This window comes from Equus asinus, chromosome 1 (assembly GCF_041296235.1).
Source record: "Equus asinus isolate D_3611 breed Donkey chromosome 1, EquAss-T2T_v2, whole genome shotgun sequence".
NCBI lineage: Eukaryota > Metazoa > Chordata > Mammalia > Perissodactyla > Equidae > Equus > Equus asinus.
The window spans coordinates 208,236,565-208,251,766 of NC_091790.1; the positions used below are offsets into that span (position 1 = coordinate 208,236,565).

The following is a 15,202-nucleotide window of genomic DNA, read 5'->3' on the forward strand; positions in this document are numbered from 1 at the left end:
GTTAATCAGGAGAGTAAAAGGGCATCTGTAGTTTCACTGACTGGCTTACCCAAGGGGAAAGGAAGTTTTGTCGTAAGAAAAAACTGAAGGAGGAAAATTGACACCCAACCTGTCTTTTTTCAGAATGTGTGGATCAGCATCAGAGGCGGCACAGAGATGGTAGCAAAGCTGTCCCATCTCTACTTCCAGTGACCCTCACCTTGAAACCTCAGTGCCCCCCTGCCCCAGCTTTGTCCCCTGACTTCCCCTGAGGAAGGTCATTTACTCCTCGTCTCTTTCAGGAGGAGCTGTGTGCTCTTTGGTTATTGCTCTTGGGCTAATATTTATTTACTGAACTGTGTCCCAGCTATCATTCTTCCTGCATCACATTTGCTCTTCCTGACAGCCCCTCAAGGTGCACACTATCATCACTGCCCCTTTAGAGACAGGAAATCAAGCCCGGGGAGAAAAGTAACTGCCTAAGACACAGGACTGGCATGGGATCCCCACCCTGACCGATGGCCTCCCAATGAGCTGTCCTCACCCACCCAAGGCTGCAAAGATCAGAAGGAGATCAACGCTTTACCCATCGGCAGGTGTTCCAGTGCTTCCAGCGAGGGACTGCTGGGCTCCTAACAACCCATGCAACCTACGTCCTTGTCCACAGCCACCCACAACCTGTGGGGACAGCCCTGTCCCAATGGCGGCAGAGGATCCCATGTGACTCTGCTTGTGGCCAGCATCAGATCCAAGACTCGCTGCACTTCTGCTTCTCGGCCTCCACATGCTTATGACCATGGTTACCTCTCCAGAGTCCCTCTCGTCGGCTCAGGTGATCCTTCCCCAGGAACACATCCCAAACACAGGAGTTCTTTTGTTAAGAGAGGCATACCAATACAGCCACATGTCCCTCGAGTATTTCTTTACCAGACGTAAACGGCAGTTTCTTCTTTGCTGAGAGGTAAACAGCCCCTTTTGCTTCAAATTCCCCTTCCATCCTGTGATCTCTTCCTGTCGACCTACCTTGAAATCATTTTTAAATCATCCTTAGAGGACCAGGGATGGCCGTCCTACGCTTCATCCAGTCTTGAATAATCTGTCTAGTTTGTAAAGAGGAGGAAAATGTAAACGGTGAAGGATTAAACTATACCGTGTCCATCAGAAAATGGAGAAGAGACAGTGGAGCTGGCAAAGCTAAGCCCTGTTACTCACCCACCTAAACGTCAACAGAGAGAACGCACGTCGATGACAACACTGACTTACAAGTCACATTCCTTTGCCTTTTTATTGGACAGCCAAATATACAAAAATCTTTCTTTATTAAAGAATGGCATTGAAGTCTTGTCAATTAATAGCTGATCTATTAAGGTTTAAGCTGAGACCGGGTGAAAACTTGCCCCAGAGAATGCCAAATTACCAATTAATCTGACAACAGAAGCAGAAACCTCAATCTGTCTTCTAGTGCATTATGCCTTGTGACAAACAGTGAGAATTATTGACATAAAGCTGTATTATCTGCACCATATATCTTTCATCCAATTGAAGCAGCAAGAGAAAAGTAAGGGAAAGCCACTAAGATAAGATAATGATATTCTGTAAGCTTCACTGCAACAGGGAGTAGCTCACGTCCCAGAGGACGGCCAGAAAGCTCCACAGGAAAACAAACTCTGAACGCAAAGAACACCCACCCTGGTAATGGCTTCCTTCTCTCCTGGGAAGTTAACCAGAGCACGAGGAGATGTCCAAGTGGACAGTCTCTCCTCGACCACTCACAACAAACGGTCAGTTTCCTCCACAGATGGGCCCCAATGCAGAGAATGGTCAATATGGAGTGTCCTGCCCTCGAGGTTCCCAGACAAACTGCACCATCCTCGGCTGCCCCCATCAGCACAAGGTGCCTTCACATGAGTCTTTCGAATGAGCAGAATTCTCTTCCCAGCACTTCCATGGAGGTGCTCATCCTCCTGGTGTTGCAGCTGAGCCCCAGGATCCCAGAAGAGGGAGCAGCCAGCATCTCCCTACAAGCACCCTTGCCTCATGCTGGAACAAGCCATTGGGTATCGGGACATGATGACAATGACATCCTGGAGGGAGAAAGAAGGCTCCAGAGGAGCTGTGCAGTGCAGGAACCATGGGTAATCACACACACACACACACTCACATACATATACCCACACACGCACACACATACACACATGCACATGCATACACACATGTTCATACATACACACATGTGCATGCATGCACATGAACACATGTGTGTGCACATACATGAAAACATGCACATGAACACGCATGCACGTGCAGATGTTCGCTCAGGCACACATTCACATACATACACTTGAACACACATACACACGCAGACATATACGCATACAACACATGAACACATACAACACACATATACATGTGGACACATATGCACATGAACACATATACACATGCAGACATATACACAGATATTACAGAGATACATGCAGACTACAATACAACACATGCATTCACACAACATACATACACGCATGCCCACATACATATAACACACATACACAACACGTATATGCACAACACACATATAAACACACATACACACACACAGCATAGCAATGTTTCCCAAGGAAGGGAAAAATCCACAACACAGCGTTTTTGATGATTTACAGTAAGGAACAGGTTGGTACAATGGTCTGCATCACGAATCTCACCTTCGCTTTAATAGCACAGAGCTGTGCCCTCAGCAGGACAGACTGCTCAAGCTCCTCTCTGCCATTCTCTGTAAGGCATGATTCTAAAGACACATACCCACCAGGAGTTCCAATTCTAAGAAAAGGACCATGAGGTCAGAGACAAACACATGGAGCACACCATCTAGGTGAAGAAGTCAGAAAGGGGCAGACACATCTCAAAAAGAGGACCTCGAGGGGCTGGCCCCGTGGCCAAGTGGTTAAGTTTGTGCGCTCTGCTTCGGTGGCCCAGCGTTTCACTAGTTCGGATCCTGGGCACAGACATGGCACCACTCACCAAGCCAGGCTGAGGCGGCATCCCACATGCCACAACTAGAAGGACCCACAGCTAAAAATATACAACTATGTACTGGGGGGCTTTGGGAGAAAAAGGAAAAATAAAATATTTAAAAAAAAAAAGTCCTCGAGGAAACTGAGTCAATATTTGGTGCAAGCTTCAAGTGTCTGCTGCTGAGGATTTCTCTAAAGACACAGGTGAGAATATCCTCTACAGCTGAAAGGAGTCTTAAATTTCAATCTGATTTTAACAGATGGTCTGTAGTTTGAGCTCAAAATCAAATATTTTCTGCCCAACTGTGGTATGCAACTACTTCTCACTAATGAAATTTGCTATTTGCAGTGTAGCAACAACTTGCACACGCTGTGGATTGAATTTTGTCAGGAGGTGTGAACTCTGCAGAATCAGCAGGAGAGATCAATTCTGGCTTTGACGCAGCCCCTTCCCCACTGTGATCACTGAAAGACAGTCGACTTCTGAATTAATGAAGAAACACCTGAACAAGTGTGCAATACAACGCAAGAGCAAAATTATATACAGATATGGGTGTACACACAACTGCCACACACACGCACATGTGTCTGTGCAGCCAGCCAGATATGTTTTTCCTTTGGAATCACCAATTCCATTACTCGAAGAAAACACAACATTTTTACAAAGCATGGTGCTTTGTAATGTCAGATTCATTAGTTAGATGACCTGAACAATGGGGCCTCCCGCTTGTCGCCTGCCAGGTACGTGCTGTTTGAATTCTGCCCCTTGTCACATTCAGATCACAGTGAGAGCGAGGACAGCATACTCTGCTGCTGTGAGGCATGCTCTTCCCTCTGAAGGATGACTCCCATCCTGATACCTGGACCACTTTGGTGAGAAATAGACACAGCTTTGGAGTTTTAACAGGCACAGAGCCAGCATTCAGTGCAGACCCAAGTCCCACCTACTCCTCCTGGGAACCCCAGCGCCCGCCCAGGCTTTGCTCCTCCAGCCCCTACCGCCTCCCCCAACCCCGAAAACAGGCCTGCTTCAGCATGCCCCATGGTCTGACCAGCAGTGACGAGGCCAGGACCCAGGAGCTAGGAAGGGCTTGGTTTGGGATGTTTTGTGGAGAATTGTCCTCACACTCAGTTTCCCAGTTCAGGACACTGGCTGAGAGGCCCGGGCTGGCTCCTGGCTGCCCCCGACACCTGCAATAGCAGGGATGTCTTCCCTCATGTCCCCAGGTGAACACAGGCAAAAGTAACAGCATTTCCTCACTCCAGTGAGGCTTATGGACCTCAGCCACCAGGAGGGAAAAGCCGAAGCCCCTACTCACTTGGTCTCCGTCACAATGTAGCCGGACTCCTCAGAAGGCTGGACTTCCAGTTCCAGGCCTTCGCCGGAGCGTCCCTGAGCTCCTGCTTCGAGGCGCCGGTCCTCCTTCCAGGCCCCTGGAATCTGGCGTTGGAACTCCCCAAACCCGTCGACCTGGGGCCTCTCCAAGAGCTCTTTCACGTAGGTCTGACTCCTTACGTTCTCCACCCCAGCACTCTCCTCCTCTGAAGACAGGGAGGCCCCAGGGTCCTCTGATTTCTTGATCTCTGTTTTGAAGGACTCCACAAGAGGGGGAGCTCCAGGCAAGAACTGAGACCCAGGATCCTGCAGGAGGTCCCCAAGTGTGAGGCTCAAACGATTGACCTAGCAGAAAGGAAACTCATGTGAGGTGATGTCTGGGAGAAAGACTGTCAACTTGCATGATGGAAGGGCCATCTGTGACAAAGTCATCCACATCAGATAACAGTAACGTGAAACAAAACAGTTGATGAAGGCAAAGCTTCTACAGCCTGTATTTAGAATCATACCTAGAGGAGAAATTTTCAACAAATTGGAGGATGAAGGCACTATGTATAGAATCACTTAACAGTGCGTTGTCTCTCTGTCTCTGTCTGCCTGTCTCGGTCAGAAACATACACACACACCTTCCTGAAGAATCTGATTTTGTACCCTCAGTGTAGGTCTTTGGCATCTAGATTTTAAAAAATAGCCCATGTGATTCTGAGACCCCATCCTACTCCTCTAGAAACAATGAACACCTAAGAATAACAACAATAATGATTATTTGTATTTACTGAGTTCTCACAACGCACAAGGACTCAGTACTAGATGCTCATATGCATGAACTCACCGAGTCCTCATGATAACCCTGTGAGTCAGGAACGGTCATACCTCCCCCATTTCACAGAGAAATTGAGGCTCCAGGACTGAGCAGTCACAGGGACAATCACATCCCAACAACATCTAGGGGATCTTTGGTCTTCACATGCCAATACTCACCCCTTCCTGATCCCTGTTTCCTAGACAAGAGGGTCCTTAGAACCACTTAATTGACAGCCTGCCTGCTGAATATTACCTTACAACACTCAGTGTTGATTATATATCAGACACTGTGCTCAGTGCTCTGTGAAAATTCTCATTTAATTACCCCAACCCATGAGTTCCTTACTAGTTTTATCTCTAATTTGTAGACTCTGGAGCTTATAGAGATTAATAATTTGCACAAATTCACAGGGGTAGTGACTGGCAGATCCTGAATCTTAACTCAGATCTAACTGATGTCAAAGATGGCATCCCTGGGCCGCATCAGCCTCGCAGACACCCAGCACCACTTCTTAAGAAAACAAATGGCCGCTCTTGCTGCTGGTGCATCACAAAGCAGAGCATGCCAAGGACACCTGAACACGTGAGCAAAAGTTCCATGCTCATCAGTGAGGCATTTCTTTTCTTTACTAGGAAACCACATTTCCAATACTATCTTAGACAGAAACAGGAAATCTGGACTTACTTTACAACTCACTTCACCAAAACACATGTATTTAGAAAATTAGGGAGGATAATAAAGGAAATTAATTATTTCCTTTTCGACTAAAAATTATTCATAACTTTTCCTTTTGTGTTTTGGAATTATTTAAAGAAAACTAGAGTTTGATGAAAACATTTGGTCAAATTTGGATCCTGAATGATGACAGTCATAGCATTTCAGTTACCAAATATGGATGGAAAATGTCCTCAGGCTTGTGAAGGAAAGAGAATAGTGTTCTCACTTAAACTTCCTCACACTTCCTGGTGTGAGGAAGAAACGGATGTTATTAAATAAATAAGGACTCAGAGAATATGACACTCAAATACCCTTTTGGAAAAAATTGCTTGAAAATGTACCCCAAGTAACAGAGAAATGAATCAAAATTCAACTCATCTGGGATGAAAACTTTGTAATATAAAAGCCCTAGGGGTCTCCACATAGGGCAGGTTCAGGAATCTGGCTGAACTGTGTGCCATATGGAGACCCTACAGCTTGGCGTCCAGCCACGCTCAGCCACTGCCCATCTCCTACCCTCCACTTCCCAATGAGGAAATGTGTTTCTTAAACCCCACTTCTCCCTCCTCAGCTCAGATAGAATATCCCACCATTTTTGATGGACATTTAAAAGAATTGCTGATGTTTTCTTCCACTCTTTGTTAACAAGCATTGAACAGAAAACCACTAAGACAAACTGACAAGAGAAGTACTAACCAAAATTTTTTTTTCCACTCCACAAATTAGAATTTCGTGGAATCACATAATGTGATTGTCATTGCTTATGAACTGATTTTCTGCATCCCTAAGACTTGTACTAATGATAATGAGCAGAGGTTCTGTAATAGGAAAAACCAACAAACCACTCAGCGAGTGGGTGTTATCTGTGACTAAGCCTTTTTTCAAACTGCCTTCTCAACCAGTGCTGTCTGATGGAATCTTTTGCAATGATGGAAATGTTCCATATCGGGGCCATCCAACCCAGAGGTTACTAAGGAACACTTGAAATGTGGCTAGTACAGCTGAGGAACTGAATTTTTTATTTACTTTATTTTAATGAATTTAAATTCAAGTTCAAATAGCCACAGATGGCTAATGGCTACCACTTCGGACAGTGCAGGTCTAAATGATCTAGAGCCTGTCAACGTCCCTGTTATGTGAACCTCAAAAATCAGCACACACAGGACAATGTCAAGCATATTTAGTGGGCATGTGATGTTTTCATGCAATGTTATCATTCCATATCCCTGGGTGGGGAAATTCTAAGGAATACTCATTTTCTTCTTTGTATTAACCATATTTTCATATTTATACAAAAGATAAATATTAGTATATAATCTGAACATAGATATTAGTATGTATCTAAATATAGCCAGCCCTGGTGGTCTAGTGGTTAAGATCCGGTGCTCTTGCTATGGCCCAGGTACCTGTGCTGGTCAGGGAACCACACCACCCAGCTGTCACTTGTCATACTGTGCCAGCTCTATGTTGCTGTGATGCTGAAAGCTCTGCCACCAGTATTTCAAGCACCAGCAGGGTCACTCATGGTGGACAGGTTTCAGCAGAGCTTCCAGACTAGACAGACTAAGAAGAAGGACCTGGCCACCCACATCGGAAAAACAGCCATGAAAACCCTATGATTAGCAGCAGAGCATTGTCTGAGGCAGTGCTGGAAGGTGAGAAGATGACGCAGACAGACAGGGCAGGGTTCCGCTCTGCTGTGCATGGGGGCGCTAGGAGTCGGAATTGAATGATGGCACAAACAACAAAACAAAATCTAAATATACACCATTTTGTATGTATTCTTTATACTTTTCTCAATTTGGGGATTATGAGGGTTTCTCCAGCCTTTTCTGGAAAAAAAGAACTTTGTATTTTATAAACATTCCCAAGACATAAACAGATTATCAATACAGCTCTGAGTTTAATGTGAACCAAACCTGCAATGACATTCCATCTTACCTCTTCATAAACTCTATCATCATCGTCTTGTACTCTGTTATCTGTGAAAGACATGAGCATTATCAAAATCCTTGTCGAGAAGGTCATCACAAAGTGTCACAGTGTGTAAAAAGACAACCACATAGAACCCTTCTTTACTGAAGACTAGTCCTAATGATGTTGGCCTAATTTCTACTATAAATAAACCTTCTCTGCTTGTAGTACAATAAGAGTGCTCTATAAACTTCATGAAAGAGGAGGGGGTGCCAGCTAAATGTCAGATGTGAAGTCACTGGTTAATTACATGACCAGTTCCACGGATCTGTGTATTACCCTTAGTGTGAGCTCACAGCAAGAAAAATCCATTGTGCCAGGAGCAGTTAACAGTTACAAAAAAGTACAGTGAAGCATCTAACCCAAACCATCTCAAGTTAAGATGTCTTCAGAATTCATTATTTTCCTGTGGTAGTCGTTTCTCTAAATAAATATCCTGCCTGCAATGTCCAACAGTGCATAACTCACTTCTGAAGGCCAAACAATTGCTCCTGGGGGCACCTGACACCTTCTGGATCCCTCCTAGCCCTCAGGATAGGTATCAATCCTTTTAATTAACAATTGTTTAACATAATGCCTTGCCCTGGTGGAGTTTCAGCATCTTTTCCTGCATCCTATACGTCAAGCCATGCTTCTAGCTTCCAAGCTAACCTTTGTCCCGCCCACAGAGGAAGGAGACAGGTGTCTTCCCGGTGTGTTGTCTGTGTGCCCTCTGTGTGCAGCACTGAGCTAGATGCTTTAATGTAGCTCCAGGGGCTCTGCAAAGCCATCAGGCCTGGCGAAGGCAGTTGTTGGGGGAGATCGAGCTGTCCTGCTCGGCCCTCTGCTCAAGGGTTCCGGCTGCTGCATGTGTGTTGCGTGGGCACATGCATGCGTGTGCGCGTGTGTGTGTGTGTGTGTGCATGTGTTGTGGGGGATCTCTGCTCTCTCCCTGGAGCAGCCTCAGAGGGTGAATGGGAGCCTCAAGCAGGCATTCAAATAAACCCCTTTCACTTTATGATTCAAATATTTGACTATATTTACCAGCACAATCCAAACAAAAACTTTACCACTCCCATTTTTTTCTAACTCTGAACCTCAGCACACAGGAATTACATCTCACAGAGAGCAATTTGCCTTTCAACATAATTGCTCTGGTAGGCTTAGCCTGTTAAGAAAGCTTTTAGAGGCAAAAGTTCAAACAGATAAAAATCATTAATAGAAATCCCCACCTCCCCAGCGGAAAGAACGCATTTCAGCCTGGAAAGTGGGCCATCTCTCCGCAGACCTGCGGCCTCCCCCGACATCTACCACAAACACAAGGGGCCCAGGAGCTGGGAGGCTCACCTCGCACATCTCCGACCTTGCGGGCTTCGTGGAGCCCTGCCTCGGGGCTGTCCACCTGCTCTCCTGGTTCTCCTCCGACTCCCATCCCGGCCTCTTCCCGCTCCCCTTCTGTACCCACACCTTGCATGGCATTAGCAATCACACGGGCCATCTCCTCGGGGTCCAGGGGGCTCAGACTTGCCATGTCAACCTGATGCCTCCTCAGGTCCTTCAGGAGGCTCTGAATTAGTGCTTCTAGAGGGAAACAAACGCAGATTGAATAAAGAGAAAAGTAGTCAACATCGGCATGAGGAGAGAAGGACCTTAAAGGAGCTACACAAATACAGGCATAATGGGCAACATCAGCAAAGTGAGCAGAGAAATGGGAATAAAAAAAAGAACCAAATGAAAATTCTATAACTGAAGAGTACAGAATTTTAAATTTAAAACTTACTGGATGGCCTTAACAGCACATTGGATAAAGGATAACTTTGAAGACAGATAATAGAAATTATTATTATCTGAAGAACAGAGTGAAAAAGATTGAAGAAGGCTGAACAGAACTTCAGTAAGGTGTGGGACAGCATCAGGCATGACATACTGTAATTGGAGTCCAAGAAGGAAAGGAGAAAGAATCGGAGCGAAAAACTGAAAAAAAAAAAAACCTCCACAAGTTTCCCAAAATTGGTGAAGAGCATTAACTTAGGGATTGATGGCACTCAGTAAACCCCAAGAAGAACAAATACGAAGAGAACCACACAATGGCATCTCATAGTCAAATTCCTTCAGTTCATAGAAAACCAGAGGTAGAGAAGGTATCTTAAAAGCAGCCAGAGGTAAAAGACACATCACATGTAGTGTGAAATGATACAGGTAGTGGCTGACTTCTTAAAAAATGGAGGTCACGAGATATAATGAACGTCTTGTAAAAATAACATATTTGATATAATATATGTAACTATACATTTGATAGTATACATACAAATGACATATTTGAAGTGTTAAAAGAAAAAACAGAGACCAGCCTGGTGGGATAGTGGTTAAGTTTGTGCACTCCGCTTTGGCGGCCCAGGGTTTGCAGGTTCGGATCCCAGGCATGGACTTACAGACCCCTCAACAAGCCATGCTTTGGTGGCATCCCACATACAAAATAGAGGAAGACTGGCAACAGGTGTTGGCTCAGAGCCAATCCTCCTCACCCCTCCCAGAAAAAGGGGGGAAAAAAAGAAAAAACATATAATTCAGAAGTCTGTATCCAGTGAAGATATCTTTCAAAGAAGAGAGTGAAAGACATTTTCATATTATAGAAAAAGAGCTAAGACAATCCATCACCAGCAGACCTAGGCTACAAGAAATACTAAGAGAAACGAGAGCAGATGGAACCCCAGAGCTACAGGAAGTGTTGAGAAGCTCCTGGAAGGGTAAATAGGTGAGTACATGGAAAAGACCATCATTTTTCTCCTCATAGCTCCTCTAAAAGACAACTGATTGTTAGAGAGGAAAAATTAATAACATTTAATGTAGGGTTTATAAAATACATGTAGATGTAAGCTACATGACACAGAGGACAGCGTTGCAAGTGGGATCACGCCATTGTAGGGTTTATCCACGTTTTACATGGGGTACTAAGATAATAATTCTAAGTAGACTACTTTCGACAAAGGCCCTCAACTCAAATGCATTTCAATGGAGAAAGATAAGTATTTTTTTAAAAGGCGATAGAACAAAAACCTCTGACATAAGACTTTTATCCAGAATATATAGGTATAAACTCCGACAACAATAATCAACAATAAAAAGGAAAACACTCCAATAAAAACAGGAAAAATAGTTCAACAGAAACTTCATTAAAGAAAATATACAAATGGCCAATAAGCACAAGAAAAAATGCTCAATATCATTAGTAATCATTGAAAGGCTAATTAAAACTGCATTAGGCATATTTCATGCCCACTAAAATGACTACATTAAAAAGACTGAGAACAAATTCTGGAGAGGATATGGAACAACAGAGACTTTCGTACACTCCTGGTGGGGATGTAAAATTTTACAACTCTTGGGAAAACAGGCAACTCCTTATAAAGATGAATATGCACCTTCCATGTTACCCAGAAAGCGGGCTCTTTGATGTTGACCTCGGAGAAATGAAAACCTATGTCCACAAAAGATTTCTATAAGAACATGCATAGCAAACAAAAACACTCTAAAAGTCCAAATGTCCACCAACAGGAGAAAGGATGAACAATCTGTTGTTCATCCACATAAGCAATAATGAGCTACCAATACACGCAAAAATAGGGGTGAACCCACAAAGGATTATGCTGGGTAAAGAAGTCAGGCACTAAAGAATACACATGATTCTATTGATAGGAAGCCGAGGGCGAACCAGGCGCAGCCTCTCTGGGGAGGGCAGTCAGAGCAGTGACAGCAGGTGTGGGACCGAGTGGGGTAGTCTGAGTACTGGTGGGGTGTGAGTTGCATGTGTGCACATGTCAAAACTCACTAATTTGTACACTTAGGATCCGTACATCTCCCTATATGTAAATCGCCCTCAAGAACAGTGATCAATGTGATGCAGTCCCATCTCTGAAGTAGGAGGGAGCCTGGACTTCCTTTCCTTCAGTCTGCAATGCTGAGACTCTGACCCTCGGTGCAGCTCTACGCAGGACGGCTGGTCTCGTGCCCTGCCTGCCCCACAACACCAGAACGGGGACTTCGGGCCGACACTCCTGCAGCCTTACGCAGCAATCCTCTAAACCAAGCAGGGTGGGGATTAGTGTCTGCTTTTTACAAATTAAGAAATTTAGGCTTTTTATGTTTTTTCAACTTTCCCTCTTTTGTTGCTGAACTAGAGCCACAAACACAATTCCCAGCAGCTTTTCTCCCTCTCGTCCCCACCAGCAGGTGAGAGAAAGTTCCAGACACCAACAACCACAGTACCAGGCACTTGCCGGCCAGCACTCCGTGTTGATACACAGCACGCAGAAGGAATACGCTCTCTGGGGCAATTCCAAGGCCACCCCACGCTGCACTAAGAGGACCCAGGGAACGCCGATGTTAGTGCCATCTAACCAGGCTCCTTCCACACAGCTTTCCCAAGCTCACCGCTGACCTGAGATCACCCTCCACTCTGCCACGGGTCCCCACACAGCCAGGGCTCTACTTCCCAGTCAGCGCTGACTGACACAGCAGGCAGCGTCACCTGGTCAAAACGAGCTTTGTACACACTGCAAAAGCATGACAGAAGACAGTGTTTTGGGTTACCCAGACCTTACCGATTTTTCAAAGATAAGCAATTAGAGCCTATTATGAGCTCTTTGAGTGAAAGAAAATGTCCACTTTTACCTACTAACTGAAGCTCATCTTTTTCAGGGGCAGTCTTGCCACATTGTCATAAGGAAACGTTAAAGTGCTCTGTTTCCATTCCTGAACATTCTCTGCCATGCCCACCTTCTCCCCACAGTCTCTCTCTTGCCAAGGAAGAGTCACTGCAATAATTTTCTGATTTTACTATTGGAGGACGTATTCCGTCAGACTTCCTGTTGACCACAGAGACCCCTTCTGGATTTAAAATTCTTAACAGTCTCCACTACAGTTGTTTCTGAAACACAGCCTGACCTGAAGCTGGCATGATAGTCGATAGTCGGTGGTGTCCTCTGAAGTGGGGTGTACACTAAATGTGGCGTATGCAGCCGACCTCTGTGGTCAGGACTGGAGCTGTCGCCTGCACTGACGTGTTCTCCTGCAGGAGCAGCAGGGCCCCTTGGGGGCAGCACTGAAGCCACAGAGTGAGGACGTCACTCTACCACCCTGGCCTTGCCTTGTGTATTAACCATGTGTTTCTGATGCTCCGACATCTGGGGCCTCGCTGATCCGGGAGGGACTGCCCCTACTAGAGCTACTCATGTCCCAGAGTCAGCAAACACTGCTTTTCAAATGCCCACCAACCAGTCCAGAGCCCAACTCCAACCCTGTCCTCTATGAGGCACTCACACTCTGGGCCACCATCTGCCACCCTAATTACCCCCGAGTCAGGCATCAGACAATCAGCAATAACCCCTTGGCCCAGAGCCTGCCTGAATCACCCACACTAGCCAGTCCTAAACCTGCTGGCCCCGCCTCTCCTGCTCTGCCCACGGTTCCCCTCCCTCTGCCTCCTGACCACCTGCTGCTTCCCTGTGTAGCCCCGCAGGGCATGGCACACCCCCTCCTCTTGGGGAACTACCTTGTCAATGATAATTGTCTCCTGGTCTGTTGACTTCAGCACACCGGAATAATAACCAAACCTGATTTTGAAACAGCTTCCTGTAGAAGGAAATGCAGGTGAATGCCTACATTGGTGGCTGCTTCCCTCTCACTCCTCCAGACTTGAGTCCCTGGGGAGAATGCACCTCCCACCTCTGTGTCCCCAGAGTCCATCAGGCCCCATGCAGCAGCCCTCCCAAATGTTCAGAGACTGAACACTTGCCTTAAAAAATAACTTCCAGCAATGAAGTTGGAATAATATTTCTCACTTCCTTGTAAACAAAAATACGCTTAAAAATAGACAAGCGCAGAACAGTCACTCTTTCCTACAGATGACAGGAGCCAAAGGGGGATTGCTTATGAGCAATCCCACATAAACAATACCAGATTCCTGCTCTTTCTGGGCTGACATAAGGCACAGGCTGTTTCATAGAAAAGATAAAAGATGTGCTTTGGAATTGAAGGTGTGCACATGCCATAGCCATTGTTGCTGTTTTGAAAAAGCCACTGTTCATTGTAACTTTCAGCCCCGTGGCCTAGTGGTTAAGTTCAGGATGCTCCGCTTCAGCAGCCTGGGTTTGGCTCCTGGGCGCACACCTACACCACTTGTTAGTGGCCATGCTGTGGTAGCGACTCACATACAAAAAGAAGAAAACTGGTAACAGATGTTAGCTCAGGGTGAATCTTTCTGAGAAAAAAAAAAAATCAAAATCAGAAGGAACAACCTCGAACCTATAACTGAGTCAGTGAACAACAAGCTGAGTATAACATCTTCATTTCTGTTTCACGGCAATCTACTCTGACCAAAACACTTTTCTTTCCTGGTGCTTATCATCTAAGCAAGGGCTTATCTTGACCGTCCACCTCCATAGATCCAATGCCAACCACACAGGACTCACTCATGTCAAAGAAAATGGAAATAAGGAGCTGTATCAGGAAACGTGGATGGCACAGGCACCGGTCTGCAGTGGATTCTGTAAAGGTCCTGCTCCAACAGGCAATCCCAGCAAACTGCAGCGTCCACCTCCCTTGAGCATCCAACAGCCCTGAGGGAGCAGATCGTAGGCCTGAGGTCATGATGGGAGAGTCAGCAGTGCAACCAAAGTGACACCTGGGGAAGGGGCCACTTCACGTCGGACACTGCTATCCCAAAGTCACCAGGCTCCAGTGAGAGGCAAGGCCACACCCTCAACACACCCAGCCCAGAAGACTGAGCTGCACCCAGAGGAGCTGGCCGCTGCAACCCGTACAGTGAGCACTAGACCCCTACATACTTATTACACTGAGGGAAAGAGACAGATAAAGCCAGGCTAAAATGATCATTCTTAAGGGAAAAAATGCTTTCTTTAGAACACTGACCAATCTGACAGCAGGTTCGTTGGCTCCACCATTCTAATTTCAGGTGAGCTGGGGCAGGGAGGCCCCAGGAAGGATGGCATGAGCAGAGGCCACCTTGGGGCAGTGTCAGTGACTTCAAACGTGTTTGTGAGTGACACAGGGACCTGCTCCCACGCTTCCGGATGTCATACAGCAATCAGCACTTAAAGTCAGCACATACCTTTGCTCTACTAAAAAGAGGATTCTTCACACACCAGCCCAGGAATAGCGGATCCCACGAGGATCTGCCTTCCAGAGCCAACAGGCTGCAGTGGCCCACCGCTCACCCCACTAGCTGCACTACTGTGGCCAAAACTTTAACAGTGAATTACAAAAACCCACTGACTCCACCTGAACACAGCGAGACCACTGTAGTTATGGAAAAGTTAAAGTGGCGCGTTTGGGGGTTATGTTTGGAATTAAGTCTCATGTTATGTTCTTTGGCAAGGCCCT

At 45.9% G+C, this 15,202-nt stretch overlaps 1 protein-coding gene across 5 annotated transcripts in view; it reads right to left on the reverse strand.

The window, feature by feature from the left end:
- Window positions 1–15,202, reverse strand: part of PTPRN2 (protein tyrosine phosphatase receptor type N2) — a 945,556-nt gene that overhangs the window by 549,391 nt on the left and 380,963 nt on the right. For all 5 annotated transcript variants that reach the window (XM_044747547.2, XM_070516905.1, XM_070516912.1 and 2 more), the window contains 3 exons: window positions 9,149–9,382; window positions 7,790–7,830; window positions 4,310–4,671 (listed from right to left, as the gene is read on the reverse strand). In XM_044747547.2, the coding sequence (XP_044603482.2) occupies window positions 4,310–4,671; window positions 7,790–7,830; window positions 9,149–9,382 (637 nt within the window). The remainder of the gene's footprint in view (window positions 1–4,309; window positions 4,672–7,789; window positions 7,831–9,148; window positions 9,383–15,202) is intronic.